The sequence below is a fragment of the Argiope bruennichi genome, chromosome 5, assembly GCF_947563725.1.
Source record: "Argiope bruennichi chromosome 5, qqArgBrue1.1, whole genome shotgun sequence".
Taxonomy (NCBI): Eukaryota; Metazoa; Arthropoda; class Arachnida; order Araneae; family Araneidae; genus Argiope; species Argiope bruennichi.
Window position 1 is genome coordinate 20580968 of NC_079155.1, and position 17477 is coordinate 20598444.

Below are 17477 nucleotides of genomic sequence, written 5' to 3' on the forward strand. Positions count from 1 at the left end.
ATATAAAAAAAATTAATTAAATGAATATAAGAAAGTAAATTAAATGAATAAATTGAGATTAAATGAATATAAAAATTCAATTCTAAATATTCATTAATGTTTAATGTTTGTTTTTATTGACAAATCAGAGAAATAAATTAATTTTTACTTATTGATGAAAAGTAATGAAAAAAAAAAAAAAACTCAATCGTAATCGTAATCGGTTTATCTTTCCCGGAGAATTTGAAATTTGTCCTTTGCGTTATATTTTGAAAATGGCTTTATTTTAATTAATGAAATTTGAAATCCCATCTGTTTTCACTCATAAGCTATTCTAAGTGTTTTAAATGATCTGGAGAGAATAATATAATTCGGTAAGCAGATTCACTATTTTTCAAAATCCGTTACCGTTTGAATGCTTGCAAGTCGGCGAGATTCATGATTTATTTTAACAGCTACTTTGACAAGTAAATTTAATGATTGTAATTAATGCTGATTTCCTGTGAGTAATTATCTGATAACTATTAGATAGTAAATTTTATTTTTAATGTATCTGTAACTTTTTGAAAGTATTATTAATTAGTTCCAATTTATATTTTCTTGGCATAAATCAAAAATTTTGATTCTGTGCTTTTAATCCTAGATATTTCTTTTTTATTTCAATGAATGTAATTTTCATTCTTGAAATTAATTCATTTTTATTAATTCATTCTATTTTATCCTTTTATTTTCACATTTGTTGTGTAATTAAATGTTCCAGTAGATAGATAATACATATCCTTCAAGCTACAACCAATTAAATTATGATTTAGTTAATTTCAAAATGTATCATGTATGTTCAGAAAATAGATAAATGCAAATCAAAATATGGAGTTTTTTCCCCCCTCTAAAGTAATATAAGTTTTAACAACCAATTTTTTTGCACATGCTTCATCATTTATATAAGAATTTTCTGGTGTAAACTACCATCCTTTAACAATTGCCAATAATTAAAGAGTGATATCCTTTTAGCAACATTCAGCTGCACTTAAAATATTGCTAAAGAAAAATTCTACATAATACTGTATCAAATAAATATCTAAATTTATAAATAAACATGAATTAGTTTAAGAAGTAGTTTCATTACAATATGTGTATTTGGTCAACATTTACTTATGAATGCATTGATTATACAGTTTAATTTTTTTATTTATAAATCAACAAAATGCACCAAAAACATAAACTGATTTTAGAAAGAAGTTTCGCAAGCCAATTGTTTTCAAACGTGTTGATTTTTTACATCTCTTACTATATTAGTTTAGTGAGTTTTGACAGAGTTAGTTAGACTTTTTTCCACCTTTTGAAGAAACCTGTTACCCTACTCTCTTATTGGAAGAATCTCCAGTAGCTCAAAACATTGAACAATATTGGTATGATATTGTATGACGTTCAAAATATTGAATATGGAGCTAGGGTAAAACAGAAGAATTGAGTACCAGATTCTCATCAAGACAAAAAAGTATTCTAGAAATACCTCTGAAAATTTGCCATACTAACTAATATAATAAGGCATTTAAGAAAAGGAATAACACATTTGATGATTTATTGTCTGAGGAAGGAAGGAATGAGGTTTGTTTTCTGGCGTATGCTCCTGAACGGATTCTTAGCTTGTGCCCGGTTAACAAAAATCAAAGCTCGAATATCACAAAAATTATTGTCTGAAAAAAAATAAATTGGTGCGATTCACGATGCTTCTGTAGGACTGAGTTCTGTGTTAGTAGGATGATACAGTACAACATCAGATTACCGTCTTTTTAGGTTTTTGTGTCATTATTTATTTTAATATTATATGCCATATTTTTAAGTTTATAAATAAATGATTATCTGTATTAACTGTCATTTTTGTATATGACATTACCATAAGTAACTTTCTTTTTAAATTGTGCTGATATTGATAAATAAATTAATGACTTATTAAATCATTTATAGTTTTAGTTTATATGTTGCACTAAATAGTTTTTGATGATTTTTTTGCAACTTATTATAAGTGAATTCTTGATTAGTAGGATGTGACATATAAAGTCTTCATAAGAATCATTAAAAAACAATATGGTCATAGTGGAATTGTTTATTATTGACAAATAAACTTAGTAATAGATATACAGATTTTGGAGAAACAGTTATAATTTGCCTTCATTTTCTTAATTATTTTTTTTTCATTATTTAACATTATTTTATAAATATCTTTTAAATTAAAACTTTGCCTGGTTTATTGGCTGCAAAGACTTTATTTATATTTTCCTTCCTTTATATTTCTAGAATATTTTTAGTCTGCTGATGAGGGATTTGTGTGCACCAAGTTTCATCAAAATTTTTCCTAGCTATGCAGAAATGATGTAGATCAAACATATAAACACATGTTAAATTTTATGTATACAAAGATTTGCATTAACACTAGAATGTCTGAGATTTCGATTAGCCTTAAACTGGTGTTGTTTTGACACTGCAATATAAAATGTACTGTTCAGTAGGGTTTAGTTTTTAGAATTTTTAATATTATTTCATGTAATTATCATATACTATGATCCTTCATATAAAAAAACTAACAAAACAAATTACTTAATCTTATAAAATGGAATAAAAAAATAATATTCATAAATATTAGTGTAATAAGCAAAATCATAATTTTTGTAAGAATGCAAGTTTTTTAATCATTATGTATCATTTTTATGCATAATATTTTGTACATACCTCATTTGCAATGGATACAATGATATTCAATTTTTCCTGTACATTTTCCGCACACTATTTTTATGCAAGAGACGTACATTTTTTTTAGTTGCATTTCGATTACACTCTTTAATTTTGCACTTTTTTTGTTTTAGCGAATTTGTAACTTCTTTAAATTCAGTATTTATTAATGGAATATTATCAATTTCATCTGCAATTTCTTCAGATTCTTCGCAGTCACTTTCACATAATCTTATGTCTTCATTGGAATCTAAATTGGAACAAGACAAGCTGTCCACCTTCTGATTCCTCCTCAGAAAGCTCTTGCAAAAAATTAGCAATTTCATGAGAGCTTAGATCTTTTCTACGAGCCATCATTTTAGGGTGTCTGCTCTGCACAAAGTTTAGTTTAGAAATCTAATGATTTTTTTTTTTTTTGAACAGATAAGCAAAGGCTGTGAAACAAAACACTTAGACACAATGATTTTAGTATAATTGATTCATTTCTGCTGTGAACCAAATAACATTGCATTCAAGATTACACTGTGCAAATGTGCAGTTGCTTACTTTGGGAAGTTTGTTTTACTAATGGTATCTACTTTTTGTTGAATGACAGCTATTTACTATCATAAATTGCTTGGTGTTAAAACAACATCAGCAGATGTTAAAGGCATATTTAGTTGTAAAATCTCTCCTAATTAACCTAGAACCACAAAACTTTTTTTGTATAATCACCATGGAAAATTATTAAAAGTCACGAAAATTTTTCAAATTCTCTGCAAAAATGCAGAAAAAAGAACAAACTAAATAGGCCCTGATGTCCAATCGACACCAACGGACATTCTAGTGTTAAATAAAGCAGCATTTAAAAAAATACTATATAAACATTAAATTGAATAAAAATGTTGCTATAGTATTAAATTATTGATTAGAATGATGGAGATCAAATTTAAAAATAACTTTTTTTATGCTTAAGATAAAATGTTAATTGCATAGCTATATAATTTTCTGTTTTCAGGCAAACCAATGTCTGCTTCAAATGATGAATGGGAACTTGCAAAGGAGAATATTCAACCTTTGCAGCAAGGTAGAAAACCTGAAGTTTTAAAGGTTGCCTTATCCTCAAATCCAGAAGATCTTATACTTCAACAGCGTCAAGCATTTGAAAATGAATTACGTACGTACACAGGTGATGACCCACTTTCAATATGGTGTAAATATATCAAATGGGTAGAGCAGAATTATCCTAAGGGTGGACGGGATGGTCATATTGAACAACTCATTCAAAAATGTCTTTCTATAATGAAAGATAAAAGTGAATATTATGATGACAATCGCTTTATTGAAATATGGCTCAAATTTGCCAACATTGCACCAAAACCAACAGAAATTTATAATTATATGTTCAGTCATAAAATTGGCTGCAAATCTGCTGTATTTTTTACTGCTTGGTCTTGGGAACTAGAAAGTCAAGGGAGCATTAGCAAAGCTGATCAAGTATTAAATGAGGGAATTCGGCGCAAGGCAGAACCTTTTGAGAAATTAAAATCATACCGATCAGAATTTGAAATGAGAGTAGCAGCTAAAGTGATGGAAAATTCTGAACAGGTGCAAAATAGTGAAGAACCCAGTCGTTCTGCATTTGCTGTTTTAAAGCCTGTAAAGAAGAAAAATGTTGCCCCAGTTGTAAGAGTAGGAGACAGAGTAATGGATCCCAATAAAGTTAATATGACAATTGGTCGACAACAGCCTCTACCAAAAAGTAATTTACCTTCGGGGAAGGTACCTTTCAAAATATACAGTGGGGAAAACATTCAACCTTCTCTTCCAGTACAGTCAGAAAACTTAGCACCATTTGTTTTACATTCAGAAAATTCAAAAGAAAATGAAAAAAAGCCATCCAAATGGAATAAAGTAAAACTTAAGCAAATGCCAGCAGCAAGCAGGGCAGTACAGAATGCTACTCCTGGATTTAAACTACACCGTGATGAATTTTCACCATCAGAGAACACTCCAAAATCAGTTCCGAAAGTTTCCAATATATTACGTACTCGAAAAGAACCTGCTGCTCCTCCTTTGGCTTTGTTTGAGCCACCAGATCCAATGAAAAAACCAATGTATGATAAAGAAAAGGTCTATGGAGGTGCTGAGGAATTTTCTTTTGAAGAAATTCGAGCTGCAGAATGGTTTAAGAGAAAGAAAGATATCGAAAAGGAAAGAAAGTTAGCTGAACAAGAAAGAATACTGCATGAACAACAAGAACAAATTAACAGATTAAAGCAAGAAGTACAATTGCTAAAAACTAAACAGTGCTCCTCAAATGAATCAGATAATATTCCAGAGAAGAAAAACACTGGCACATCATGTTCAAAGAACTTCCAAAATGATAAATCAGATGCTGAAAACAGCAAGGACATAAATAGGACTTCAAATCAAAGAGAACCATTTCCTAATTCTAAATTAACATCAACTTTCAGAGAGGCATCTTGTATTGTACGAGATTTTTATAATGATACCATTTCTCGTGATACACCCAATATCTACTCAGAAAATGATGAAAGGCCACATCTTCCTCAATCTAAAATGTCTGCATCTCAAGATCAAAGAAACCTTGTGTTTTATGATCCTCTGACCATCGTAAAAGATACATCTACTAGAGAAAATGCTTCAGCAAAACAATTTGAACCTATACCATCAACTAAACCAATACCTTTTAAATTGTTTCAGGATCCTACAGAGGTTATAACACAATTGAGTGAAAATGCTAAATTACAGAAAGCTAATGCAATGACTAATGATTTTGAAGATGAGAAGGGAGATGTTGAAAACATACCACCAAAAGGTTATATCCAAGAAGCAAATAAACGTGAACTGAGTGGCATTTTGCAGCCTTCTAAAAATATAATGTTTGTACCTTTAGAAGATCAAGAAGAATCGGATGAAGAGGAGGATATTATATACACAGAAAATAATAATCAACCCTTACAAAATGAAACTTTGATTCCACCTTGTAACACAGAGCAGTTTGTAGCAGCAGCATTTTTAGCTTCAACCCCTTGTTCTCGTGTAAAAACAGAGCGAAAAATAACAATACAAGACGAAGATAATTCATCAAAATCTGTTCAACCATCTTATGAAGGCTATAACCTGCCTCCAATTCAGAATACTTTAGATGGTGCAACCTGCTCTAAACAATCAAATAAAACTGAATGCAAATTATCTGGGAAAGATCATAGTACATTACGAGGATACACAGGTCAACTGAGTGTAATTATGGAATGTAGCCGAGAGACTTACAAATCATCATCATCTGGTAGTTCTGCAAGTGCCACAAGACTGAGTCATTTTGAACAATGTTTCAGTCAAGAAAAAAGCAACAATAAGAAGCATATTTCTAGATCTGATGAATTTAAGGAGCCAAAATCAGTTATTCCAGGTCCAGAATTGACCCAATGTACAAATGATACAGAAAACACCTTTGGTATTTTGAAAGAACCAATAGCACTATCACAAAAAACAATGTATGCAACAACAAAGGGAGAGAATGATGTAAAAGAGTTAAAATCTGCAAGTAATATTGAAGGATTATTTAAAAAACCAATTGCTGAAAGATCCAATGATACACATATTAGTCAAGAAGAATCTAAATCAGAAAATGCAGGAAGAAAAGATATTTATTGTACCAACATTGATCCTTTTGATGCAGATTTGAATACCAAAATACTTCAGTCATTGCCAACTGATTATTGCTCAAATTTGCATACCACAGAGAAAGCCCTTCGTACCTTAGAACTGAGAGATGAAATAACGGTTGGTGATTTGATATGTGAAGTAGAAAATCTAATAAGTGAAGGTGCTTATGGTAAAGTGTATGAAGCAGAAATAAAAAGAAGACTAAATCAAAAGCCTAATACTCATGTTAATTCAAAGGTAGCTCTAAAAGTGTGCAAAAAGTCTAATGATTGGGAATTGTATATTTGTAACATATTGCACAACCGATTAACAGATTTGAAAAAGCTCCCAGATGTTCGAAGCTCAGTTATGGAAATTATTTCAGCCCATCGATATTCTAATACTTTGGTTTTAACTTCTGAATTCAGTCATCAAGGTACATTATTAGATCTTGCAAATTTTTATAAGAAGCAACAACTCTGTGTGCCAGAATGCATTACAATGTACCTGACTCTTGAAATGCTTCATATCATGTCTCAGATTCATGAATGTCAAATCATCCATGGAGATATTAAACCAGATAACATCTTGATACGGGATATTTCAAATCATGATGTTTTGGATAGTATGTCGCAAAGAACTGTTTTCTTAAAAATAATTGACTTTGGTCGAAGTATTGATCTCAAAGTTTTCAAAAATGGTGTTTGTTTTGAAAATGTTTTAAAGGATGGTTGTATCGAAATGAAAGAGAGAAAGCCATGGGTTTTCCAGATTGATTGGTATGGTCTTTGTAATTGCATCCATGTACTATTATTTTCGGAATACATGAAAGTGAAGAAGAATCCTCAAGGACGATGGACAATTGAAAAGAACATTAAAAGGTATTGGGACCAAACTCTCTGGTCTGCATTATTTGATGAATTATTAAACATACCAGCTTGTTATCAAGAGCCAAACATATTAAAGTACACAAGTCTAATTGAATCAAAGTTAAAAAACAATGCACAGGTGTTTAAAATGAATTTTCAACGTCTCTTGAATTTTTTTGTAAGGAAGTAATTTCACCAAAAGTATTTTAAGTCTTTATGTAAGGAGTTTTCCCTTAAAAAAATTTTTTTTACATTGTATTGAATGACAATATAGTGTATAAATCTATTAATTATGTTATATTTTGTATTCTATCTTTTTTAAACAAAATTTCTCTTAATTTTTATCCTTCATTTCTTTATATAATTGTGTTAATAATCTTTTGTAAATCTAATTACTAGTTAGTTTTGCATTTCTCTTGTTTAAGTCTTATATGTGTGACTATATATATGTCAAATATAAAAGTTTACATCTGCTTTGAAATTAGTGAAGAATATATTTATTCATTAGAACTGAATGTTGCACCACCTCACCTGTTTCTTTAATTGTAAGGTAAATAATAAAAATTAAATCTTGGGAGACTGATTGCTGATGCAAGGACAATAAAGAATTGTTAAAAAGGGAAATATATTTTAGCATAAATATTTCTTAAAACTTTCCAGTTTATAAAATTTTAGTTTGAAGGAGGTATACAGCAATGACATAAAATATCAGAATTTGCGACTGTAATTGAACTGGGCCTATTTCATCTGTGTTCATACTTTTCTTACATGCTTGCTCATTTTGTAATATAGTTAAAAAACTTTTAATGAAATGTATGTCGTAGTATTAATTCAGTATTCATGTATTTTTATTCAGTTATTTAAATACTAGAATGTGTAACCATGTATATATCCTGTAACTTTTTTTTAAAAAAAATTTAACAATTAAATGCGACATTTACTTTTTTACATATCTGCCTTTTTAAAATATGTAAAAATATTCTTAGTGTAGAACAATAAAAGTAATTTTTTTTTTAATTTTGTGTCTTTTTCATTTTTACCATAGATTTTTAAAAATATATATATCTATATTAACAAATATTGTTTAAAGCATACCATTTAATATAAAGTACTTTTAAATAATATTTGTTTATATGAATATATACAACAGTTATGAAATATTATTATACATATTTGTGACTTAATGATAAATTAAAAAATTAATTACTGTCCATATATTATTTCTATTAAATCAGATACTTAAAATAATTACTTGGATGTTTATTATATTAAAGTAACTAACCATCGATATATGCATACTGAAAATGCATGCCATGTGGGTGAATTATTTTTTTGTCTCCTCATTGTATTTAACTTTAAAATTAATATGATTGCACAAATGTTTTGTCTTCATGGTATGAAGGTATATATATGCACAGGGCATATATACATCTCTCTCTCTTGCCTCCCGATATATGCCAGTGTTTCATAAGGTAACTAATGTATTAAGTTTCTAAGCACCTCATTGTTAAATTTTTAGATTAATTAAAATAAAAAAAGTTCCAAGCTTTGCTTTCTTATTCAAAAGTTATAAGAAAGGCATCAATATATTCAGAGCATAAATTCTAAAATGTCTTATTGCTAGAGAGTTTGATGGGAGGAAAAAATTTCTGTCCTTTCAAGAAATCAGAAAAAAGTTCTGTAGTTCAATTCGAAAATCCCTGGAAAAACTAGATTTCCTTCATTACCAATCACACTACACTTCCCATTTAGGATATTGGAATCAGACATGAGAATAAAATGAATTAATTAAATAATTAGGACAAATATATTTGAATGGGAGGGGCCATCTAATCAATCTCTACTTATTAATTCAGTTATTTCTATTCATTAATCAATCTAATTAAATAAAATAGAATACTAAAATGTAACATTTTTCTGATGATCAATTAATCGATATTAAGTTACCTGTATAAATTATTTTCCTTATCTGATTAAAAATGTCTAAAAACTATTACAAGTTTTTAATGTAACCAGTTTTTGTGATCTAAATTTTGAGTAAATTAATATATGATCTTTAGTTCCACTTCATAATCGAGCTATATTGGCAAATTATAAGCTACGTTTAATTAATCTTATTAGTTCAGAATGTTTAAGCTTAAAAGCTGATATTACTTTATTATCAAACTAAATTATACAATCTATTCTGATTAATTGTCCAAATGAAAACAATTATTTCTTAAAAGATATTTAAGAATATGATAATGACTATAAAATAATTTTAAATTAAACATAGCAGAGATTTACTGGTATTCGTATTTATTTCAATAAACAAAATTGGGAATTTTAATTTTTTAAGAAAAAAACTGCATTGGAAAAGCACTGTATTATAATAAAAGCTGTCACATTATTATAACTAAATGTCTCTAATCGCAACAAACGGTAACATTATCATAAATTTTTAACGAAAATCATTTGTTTTCATTAAGAAATATTCATAAAAAAATCTGAAATTTTTGAAAAATAAATCTGAATATTGTAAAGGATTTCAAAATATCTCTTAAACACAATCAATCAACTATTCAGTCTTAACTATCTATTTTGGATCCATAGAAATGCCCCCAAAAATGATCCTAGTGTTGATTTAATCTAAATATTAGTAAAAGGAAAAAATATGTTTTAAGTATATTATCCAGTAAGCTTGAAGAGATACTGTCACTTCTGAAAAAGAAGTAATATACTGAAAATGCCTTCTAAATTAAATAAAAATTTCACCAATATTTTTTAATATTGTAATTTTTAATTCATTAAAAATTGCATTAATATTTTAATTGTTTTATTTTCCTATACATACATTGGGGATTTAATAATTTGTAAATCACTTAATAGAATCGAAAGAATGCATGAAATGTTTATAAGACATTAAAATGAACTAAAAATTTCTTAAATCTACTCAGTTTCAATAAAAATTCAAAGCATTTTTCTCCCCTATTGAACATTTGAAGCATTCGCCTTAAATATTCCTATTCTTTGGATTTATTTTTAACTGAACTTTATAACAGAAATTTAAAATTTTTTGTATGCTATGGAAATAAAATATGCAATGATATTCTCGTAAAAATTTTATTACATCTGCACACTAAATGAAATGGAATAATATATATATAAATTTATCTTTATTATAATAATAATTATAATACTTATTATGATTTTAATAAATTTATTTTGCATTTTATTTTTATTCTAGAATTTTCAAGTGAATCAGTAAAACCGATGTAGAATCTCTTTTAAAAAACAAGAAGGTTTACATGTTGAACTAGAAATGCTTACATTTATTTTGTAAATATTTCAAAAGTAGCATTTAATTTACAATTTTACCTTCAACTTCGTATTATTCTAATATCATCTTCATATCTGGATTCTTATTTAGTCAGTTTCAACTATAATCAAATGGTATTAACTATAAAATATATTTAGATTATTTACTTTTCTGTATACTCATGATCTGGCAAGCAAATAGCTTCAATTAAAATTTCCTGAAGTTATAAACCAAAATTTGTTAGAAAGAAAATTCTCATACAATAAATTATCACTACTACTATTCAAAATGAATGTATGTGTATTGATACACTACAGGCAAAACTGTTTGACCTACAGCTATCAAAGTTGGCATATATGGGTGGGAATATATATCTCAAGAGATTTTTTTTGTTAATATTTTTATTTATTTAGCTGAATTTTGACATTTTCCCCTGATAACTCCTGAAAATATTATTGTACAAAAATGAATTTTGCACTTAAAATTTCAAAAAGTCTTTTCAATAACTTTTCCTGAATCCTTACATTGTTTTATCAAATATTTAACTGTGCGATCTTCTTCCATTGTTGAAGATCAAAAAGGAATGATTTGTTTAATATCTATGTAGCTAATAGAATGTATAAAAAGGTTACAATACTGCTAAATTTAGATATGATAATAAAGCAGTGTGATGTCAAAAGAACTGGTCTCCTTTAGAAAAATTAATACACAAAATGAACAGACATAAATACCAGAATTAAAATATCACAATCTGAAAAGTTAATAGAATCATGCATTTATATGTAAAGAATTTAGCTGAAATGAAATGTAACTAATATCGTAGGCAAACTCAGATTCGCTAAAAGTTGTTTATAAAAATAATTTTATCTTGGCAGAATGTTTTGAATTTATTTTCATTCCTGATTTACTAAAATTATTAATTTTACTGAATACTTTTCAAGCTCATCGTCCCCTGCTCTCATATTTTCTAAACTCTGGTTTGTAGATAGTCTGTAGCAATATAGTTTACCAATTGAAAATTATTATACCTAACACTACGAGCACTTTCGTAAATTAAAACACCATGTAATACTTGTTTTTAATGTCTCGATCCCTGAAACAATGAAATGCTCACTACTCCCCAGGATGCATTTCATTTTGAGAGCAGATTCAGTGGAGATGTTTATTAATTCCATGCAATTTTTTAAATAAATTTTAACATTTATGGATCTTTAGATTTCAGTTTATAAGTTAAGAAATACGATGCTAGGTGACATCTGATAATTTCTTAATGATTAAAACTACAAAAAAGATTTTTTTTTTCACTGATGAAATCTAAACAGACATGAAAAAATTTATCAGTACATTTCTTTTGATACTGCTTCGTTTCCGGTTTGTGATGTAGGTCAGCAAAACAGCGATCTGTTGATGCATTTTTTTAATTACTTTTAATAATCTTTCGAAAATGCGTATGATACTTATCACTGCGAAAATAAATAGTTACAAATTATTCTGTTCTATTTTAAAGACGTAGCGTGGCAAATAAATCGAAATTAATTCCTCCTTATTTTAAAATGCTTTATAAATTATTGTATGGAAATTTTACACGAGAAATTTTACGAGGTGATTGTGAAAATTAAACGTGCTAATTATTGAAGCAGAAATATCGACACATTAGAGTATTTGATATAAAAAATATATCTGGTATTAGTGAACTGAATTGCGTTAATTGAAAATGGCAGCAAGATTTGTTAAAAGGTAAACAAATAGTAGAAATGGCTTCGTTAGGCATTCTTGCGCAAAAAACTTTTAAATATCATACAATGTGGACACCTTTACTATCTGGTGTTCGCAGTGGTTATATGATTCCAAAATGGCATCTTGATCCTCTTGCGAATAAAGAAGAATTAGCAAAATTGGAAGTAGATGGAAAACTTGAAGCTTTAAAGGCCATGCCTGTTAAACCGGCACCTTCAAACTTGACAAATTCACTTTATGATGATCCGGTTGTTAAACATTTTACCAACGTATGCATGCAGTGGGCTAATCGTACCCTCGCTAGACAACTGGTGTTTGATACTTTTACGCGAATCAAACTCATACAACTTTCGAAATATCACAAAGCATCTGCAGAGGAAAAAGCTTCGATTGAGTTAGATCCTAAAAAAATATTTCTACAAGCAATTGAAAATTGTAAACCTGTGCTAAGCGTCATGAAAATTAAAAAAGGTGGTATTGCGTACCAAGTACCTGTTCCAATTACTAATAAAAAAGCGACATTCATGTCCATGAAATGGTTAGTCATGGCTGCAAGGGATAAAGAGGGTCCTATCAGCTTTGTTGATCAATTGTCAAAAGAACTGTTGGATGCTTACAATTCAGAAGGACGTGTTATCAAAAGAAAACAAGACTTGCATAAATTGTGTGAAACCAACAAAGCATATGCTCATTATCGATGGTCTTGAATAAAAGTGTTTTTGTTTATTCGATTGATTATTCTGAAATTTATACTTTTTTTGTTCAAAGTGTTTTAATGACATTGGAATTATTGCTTAATAGTTGAAAATTTAAATCTGTTGAATATTGTTACTTTTACTAAGAAAATATCAATAAATATGTCTAAAATATTGTAATAAAAGTTACTGAAGAATATGATTTCTAGTTTTAAAGCACAGAATGAAAAACTTTTCTTAGGTATCTTTTTACTAAGTAAACTTCCATATATGTAGTTTATTGGTGGAAAAGGATGAGAAAAAAATCATGAATAGTTTAAGAAACTACATTTAAAAATGTATAAACCATTTGAAATCAGGCTATGTATTGTGATAGTAAAATATTTTAAAATCTCTGTTATTTGCTAATTCTTTCTTCATCAACTTCAATTTTAAATTTGCTAAAAATTTTATTTCTCGAAATTTGCTTTAAAATCTCAGGTTATTATTTGTTTTGCAATTGCTATGGCAAAAAGGTGAGGTTCATAGATTATTATGCATTGAGTACAACTCCGAATCAGTTAGGCTACTGCAATATTGAATATTGTTTAACTTGTTTTAACTTTGCATATATTCAATCAATTTGCATTTTATGTGAATTTTACTGTTTTATTAGGATGATTTGTTGTTTCAATTAAACAAAAATTAAATGACATAAGACTAGAAAATATTAAATTTAAAAAATTAGAATAGATTTTAATGGATTAAATTTTCTTAAAATATCATAATAGGTCTTAATAAATTATTCTAAAAAAAACAACTTTGGATTTTAATGAATTAAATTGTTTGCATTTTTAACAATATGGATAAAATAAGTTAGAAAACAAAATATGAACCAGAATTCTTTAAATTAAGAAGTTTTATGCATAAATAATAAAATATATATTTTTTAGGGCCAAAGGTGGGTTAACATTCAGCCAGTTATAAGATTTCATTAAGATCATGTATGTGATGAAAGAACGGACAATAGCAAGTGCTTATCTCAATGGGATAAGTACTTGCTAATATGTAATTCCTCTGCATGTGTGATCTTACTGGATTGCATTGTAGTTGGCTGAACGTAAACTCTGCTTAACAATATTTGTAAGTTGATACTGTCCAAATCATTGCTAATATTATGCTTTTGGGTTAGTAAAATATATAGTGGAATGGAACATTAATTCATGATGATTTAAATAAATTTTAAATTATTTTTGCCTGCAAATTATGAAGGATTTGAAATAAGAAAACTGTGTGCAAGTTTTAACAACTCCATTTATGATTTTATAACCATACCTAAATTTGCAATCCAAGTTTAAGAGCTATATATTTTATGTTGATAGAAAACAGTTTTTCAACTTTAACACAAAACTGCTAATAAACAATGATTAAAATTATGATGTCAGGGGGAAAATATACATATCCTAACTAAAACAATGCAGATAATTTTAAAAATAGCCAGGCTACCATAGTTTTAATATCAAATCTATATATAGTTCTTTTGATTTGTAGTATTTTATAAAAATTATCCTAATATTGATATTGCTAAATAATTTAATGATGTAAAAAATTAGTTTGAATTGTTTAATAATTAAGGTATGATTCTACACTTCATAAATAAACTTATTTCAGAAGGTAATTTCATTTTGTTTTCAAATAAATATTTGGAGCATATGATATTTTGAAAATTTCTTTAATTATATTTAGTGAAGATGCTCAATCAATATGCATCTGCTGATTGGTGCTGCTTGATCTTGAATACAAAATGTTACTGTATAAAATCAGTGATTCAAGGGCCACTCCATACAAAAAAAAAGAAAAGGAATGTGAATTTTGAAACCAGTCGGTTTGTGGAAGATCGAATATTCAACCTTTCTCAGTTATCATCCTTCCTTATTACTTGGAATGAGTGTTCATCCAAGAAAAGTTTGTGCTGTACTCGAGCAGAATATTCATGGGAGGAGGGACTAACATTGCTAGATTGTTGTAATTGTTAATAATGAATGTGGTGAAAAATTGAATGGTGTAAAACAGAACTATGCTTTTTGTGAGCTATGAAGTAGCATAAATGACCAGCCTGAGGTTATTCTACACTTTTGTTGTGGCAATAATCCCATCTTCAGTGATGAGATATGCCTTCTTTATATTTACAATGTGCTTTTCTTGGATTTAATTTGCTTGACTCTCACCATTATGTTGTTATCCACAGCTATTTGGTCAGTTAATTTTTATCATGCATTTACATAACAAAACAAGCTCTCTTGTTAATTCAAATCTAATGTATCCTTAAAATTATGCTCTAAAAGTTATTTATTTTATAAGAATTTCTGCTAATTGCATATACACTTTAAAAATAATAGTGCTAAAAATGTTGTGTTTGTAGAAGTAAGATAGTGTGAATCAAAATTTATTCTTTAAACAAATGAATATATATATATAATTTCTGGTTTATATAATATAATCACAAAAAAAAAAAAATAAATAAATAAATAAATTTATGTTGACTTCATAGTTGTTACATATAATTTTATTTCAACTCTCCAAGGGCCAGTTATAATAAATTAATTTTGGTCATGAAGGAAACATTTTTTTAAACTGATAATCCGTGATATGTTATCAAAAATTTTAATCTTATAAAATTTTTGTAAAATAAAATATTTTTTCTATGAATTTTTTTATGAAAATATGTGAATGTTTTCACCAAGAAGAACTGAAAAATGTAGTATGGAAAATTAGAGAGTTGATAAATAGGATCTCATAAAATAATTTCTCTTTCAGTTTAATGCAGTTCTGATGAAAAGAACTGAAGATTAAATTCTCTCTTAACAGATCTTCAATTTTGTTTGCACTCTCTATATACAAAAAAGTTAATAATTTTTGTAATTCAGAGAAAACAATGCCGATTGATGTAAATCTTGAATCAATTATTTAAGTTTATATAGTTGTAATTCTCACCATTGTTTTTCTTTCACTCATTTAATTATCTTAAAACTTGACAACCAAATGTCTTTGGGACTGTTCTTTTGGGCTATTTGTAAATTTGAGTCATTCTTTATTTTTTTTATGAATATTTATATAAAATAACTTTTTAAAAAATCAAGAAAAGCGTTTTTCTATTTTCAAATCATTTCTTTCTTTAAATGAAGTCAGTCATTCTATTAATATAATTTTAATTAGAAATTTAATATAATGATATTAATTCATTTTGTTATACAGTGTGATGTCTTTTTTTGGTTAGATTTTAATTACTAAAATTACTCATTTTTTATGGGCCATTTCTTGGCATCATGACTCTTAAGTTCTGTTTGCTATTTTTTATAATTTTTCATGATGAACAAATCACTAAGTACTGCAATTTATATATATTTTTCATTAAGGATAAATCTATTACAATTGTATATAAAATCATTTATATAGAAGTTGCATTTTTTAAATATTTGTTTTTTGCTTGCTTTTACTGCCCAATCATTAAGTTTTTAAATGAAAATAATGCAGTGGTTGTTGAATTTTTGATAAAATAAACAGTATAATTGCATAGAAAACATCATTTAAAAAATTTAGAAATGTGTTATGAAAGACAGGTAATAATTGTTCATATACATTCTAAAACTATTTTGTATTTAAATATTATTGCAATAGTTGGAAGAAATATTTTCTTGAAACAGGTAAACAAATTTTAAGGAGAAAAAAAAATTCTTGGGACAGAAAGAAGATATTCCTTTCACGCATTTCAATGATGACTATGGCATTGCACACTACTTTTTTTTTCACTTAAGGTACTAAAATTTAAAAACTATATTTTGGAAAGAAAATAGAGCACATTTCTATATTTCCCTTCGAAATCTGCTATTTTTTTCTTGTTAGATACCACATTGAATCTGTAGCATTGTTTTTTAATATTAGGTTTATTATAAAGTGACACAAAGATAGGAATGTATATTATCAAACATACTTCAGCATGCTTATTTTTGAAGTTGTTCTGTTCTTGAATGAGCAAAATGTGAAAAACGTACTTGGGAGGGGGATACTGGAGAATATATTTTTCAAAACAAACCCTCTCTGAAATCGTAGAAAGTTCATAAAATACATACATAATACATAAATACATAATATACATAAAATACAAATTTTATAGATAACTCCATTAAACTGACTTTTTGGCTGATCTTTATTTTTTTAGCTATTTTTTGTAACTTCCTTATTGCATTACAAGAAACATTATAACCTGTTTTAATAAATTCAGTATAATCACTTTATTATAGGTACGTTACTTTCGTGACTTACGAGACGCTGCTTTCAATTAAAAGGATTTAAATTAATGTTGTTTTTGGCTGTTTTAAATTAAAAGGACTAAACTGATCTGTAACTCTGTATGTTACCAGCTACAATATGATTCAAAAAAGTTCCAACAATTTTTAAAAGTAATAAAATCATTAAAAAATGTTTTCACATATAGACATCGCAGATGGAAACATGTATTCATGTCACAAAGCTTGAGTT

At 27.6% G+C, this 17477-nt stretch overlaps 2 protein-coding genes across 3 annotated transcripts; both read left to right on the plus strand.

The window, feature by feature from the left end:
• Nucleotides 1-214: 214 nt before the first annotated feature.
• Nucleotides 215-8179, plus strand: LOC129969469 (mitotic checkpoint serine/threonine-protein kinase BUB1 beta-like). 2 transcript variants are annotated; one of them, XM_056084052.1, is made up of 2 exons: nucleotides 215-353; nucleotides 3707-8179. In XM_056084052.1, exon 2 carries the CDS (start codon nucleotides 3715-3717, stop codon nucleotides 7417-7419), a length of 3705 nt encoding a protein of 1234 aa, XP_055940027.1. In that variant the 5' UTR covers nucleotides 215-353; nucleotides 3707-3714; the 3' UTR covers nucleotides 7420-8179. The 2 variants fall into 2 exon arrangements, with proteins under 2 accessions (XP_055940027.1, XP_055940026.1); XM_056084051.1 differs by lacking the exon at nucleotides 215-353 and adding an exon at nucleotides 365-481.
• A 3984-nt stretch (nucleotides 8180-12163) lies between these two features.
• LOC129968944 (28S ribosomal protein S7, mitochondrial-like) lies at nucleotides 12164-12990 on the plus strand. Its single transcript, XM_056083309.1, has one exon. It carries the CDS (start codon nucleotides 12282-12284, stop codon nucleotides 12969-12971), a length of 690 nt encoding a protein of 229 aa, XP_055939284.1. The 5' UTR covers nucleotides 12164-12281; the 3' UTR covers nucleotides 12972-12990.
• The last annotated feature ends 4487 nt before the right edge of the window (nucleotides 12991-17477 follow it).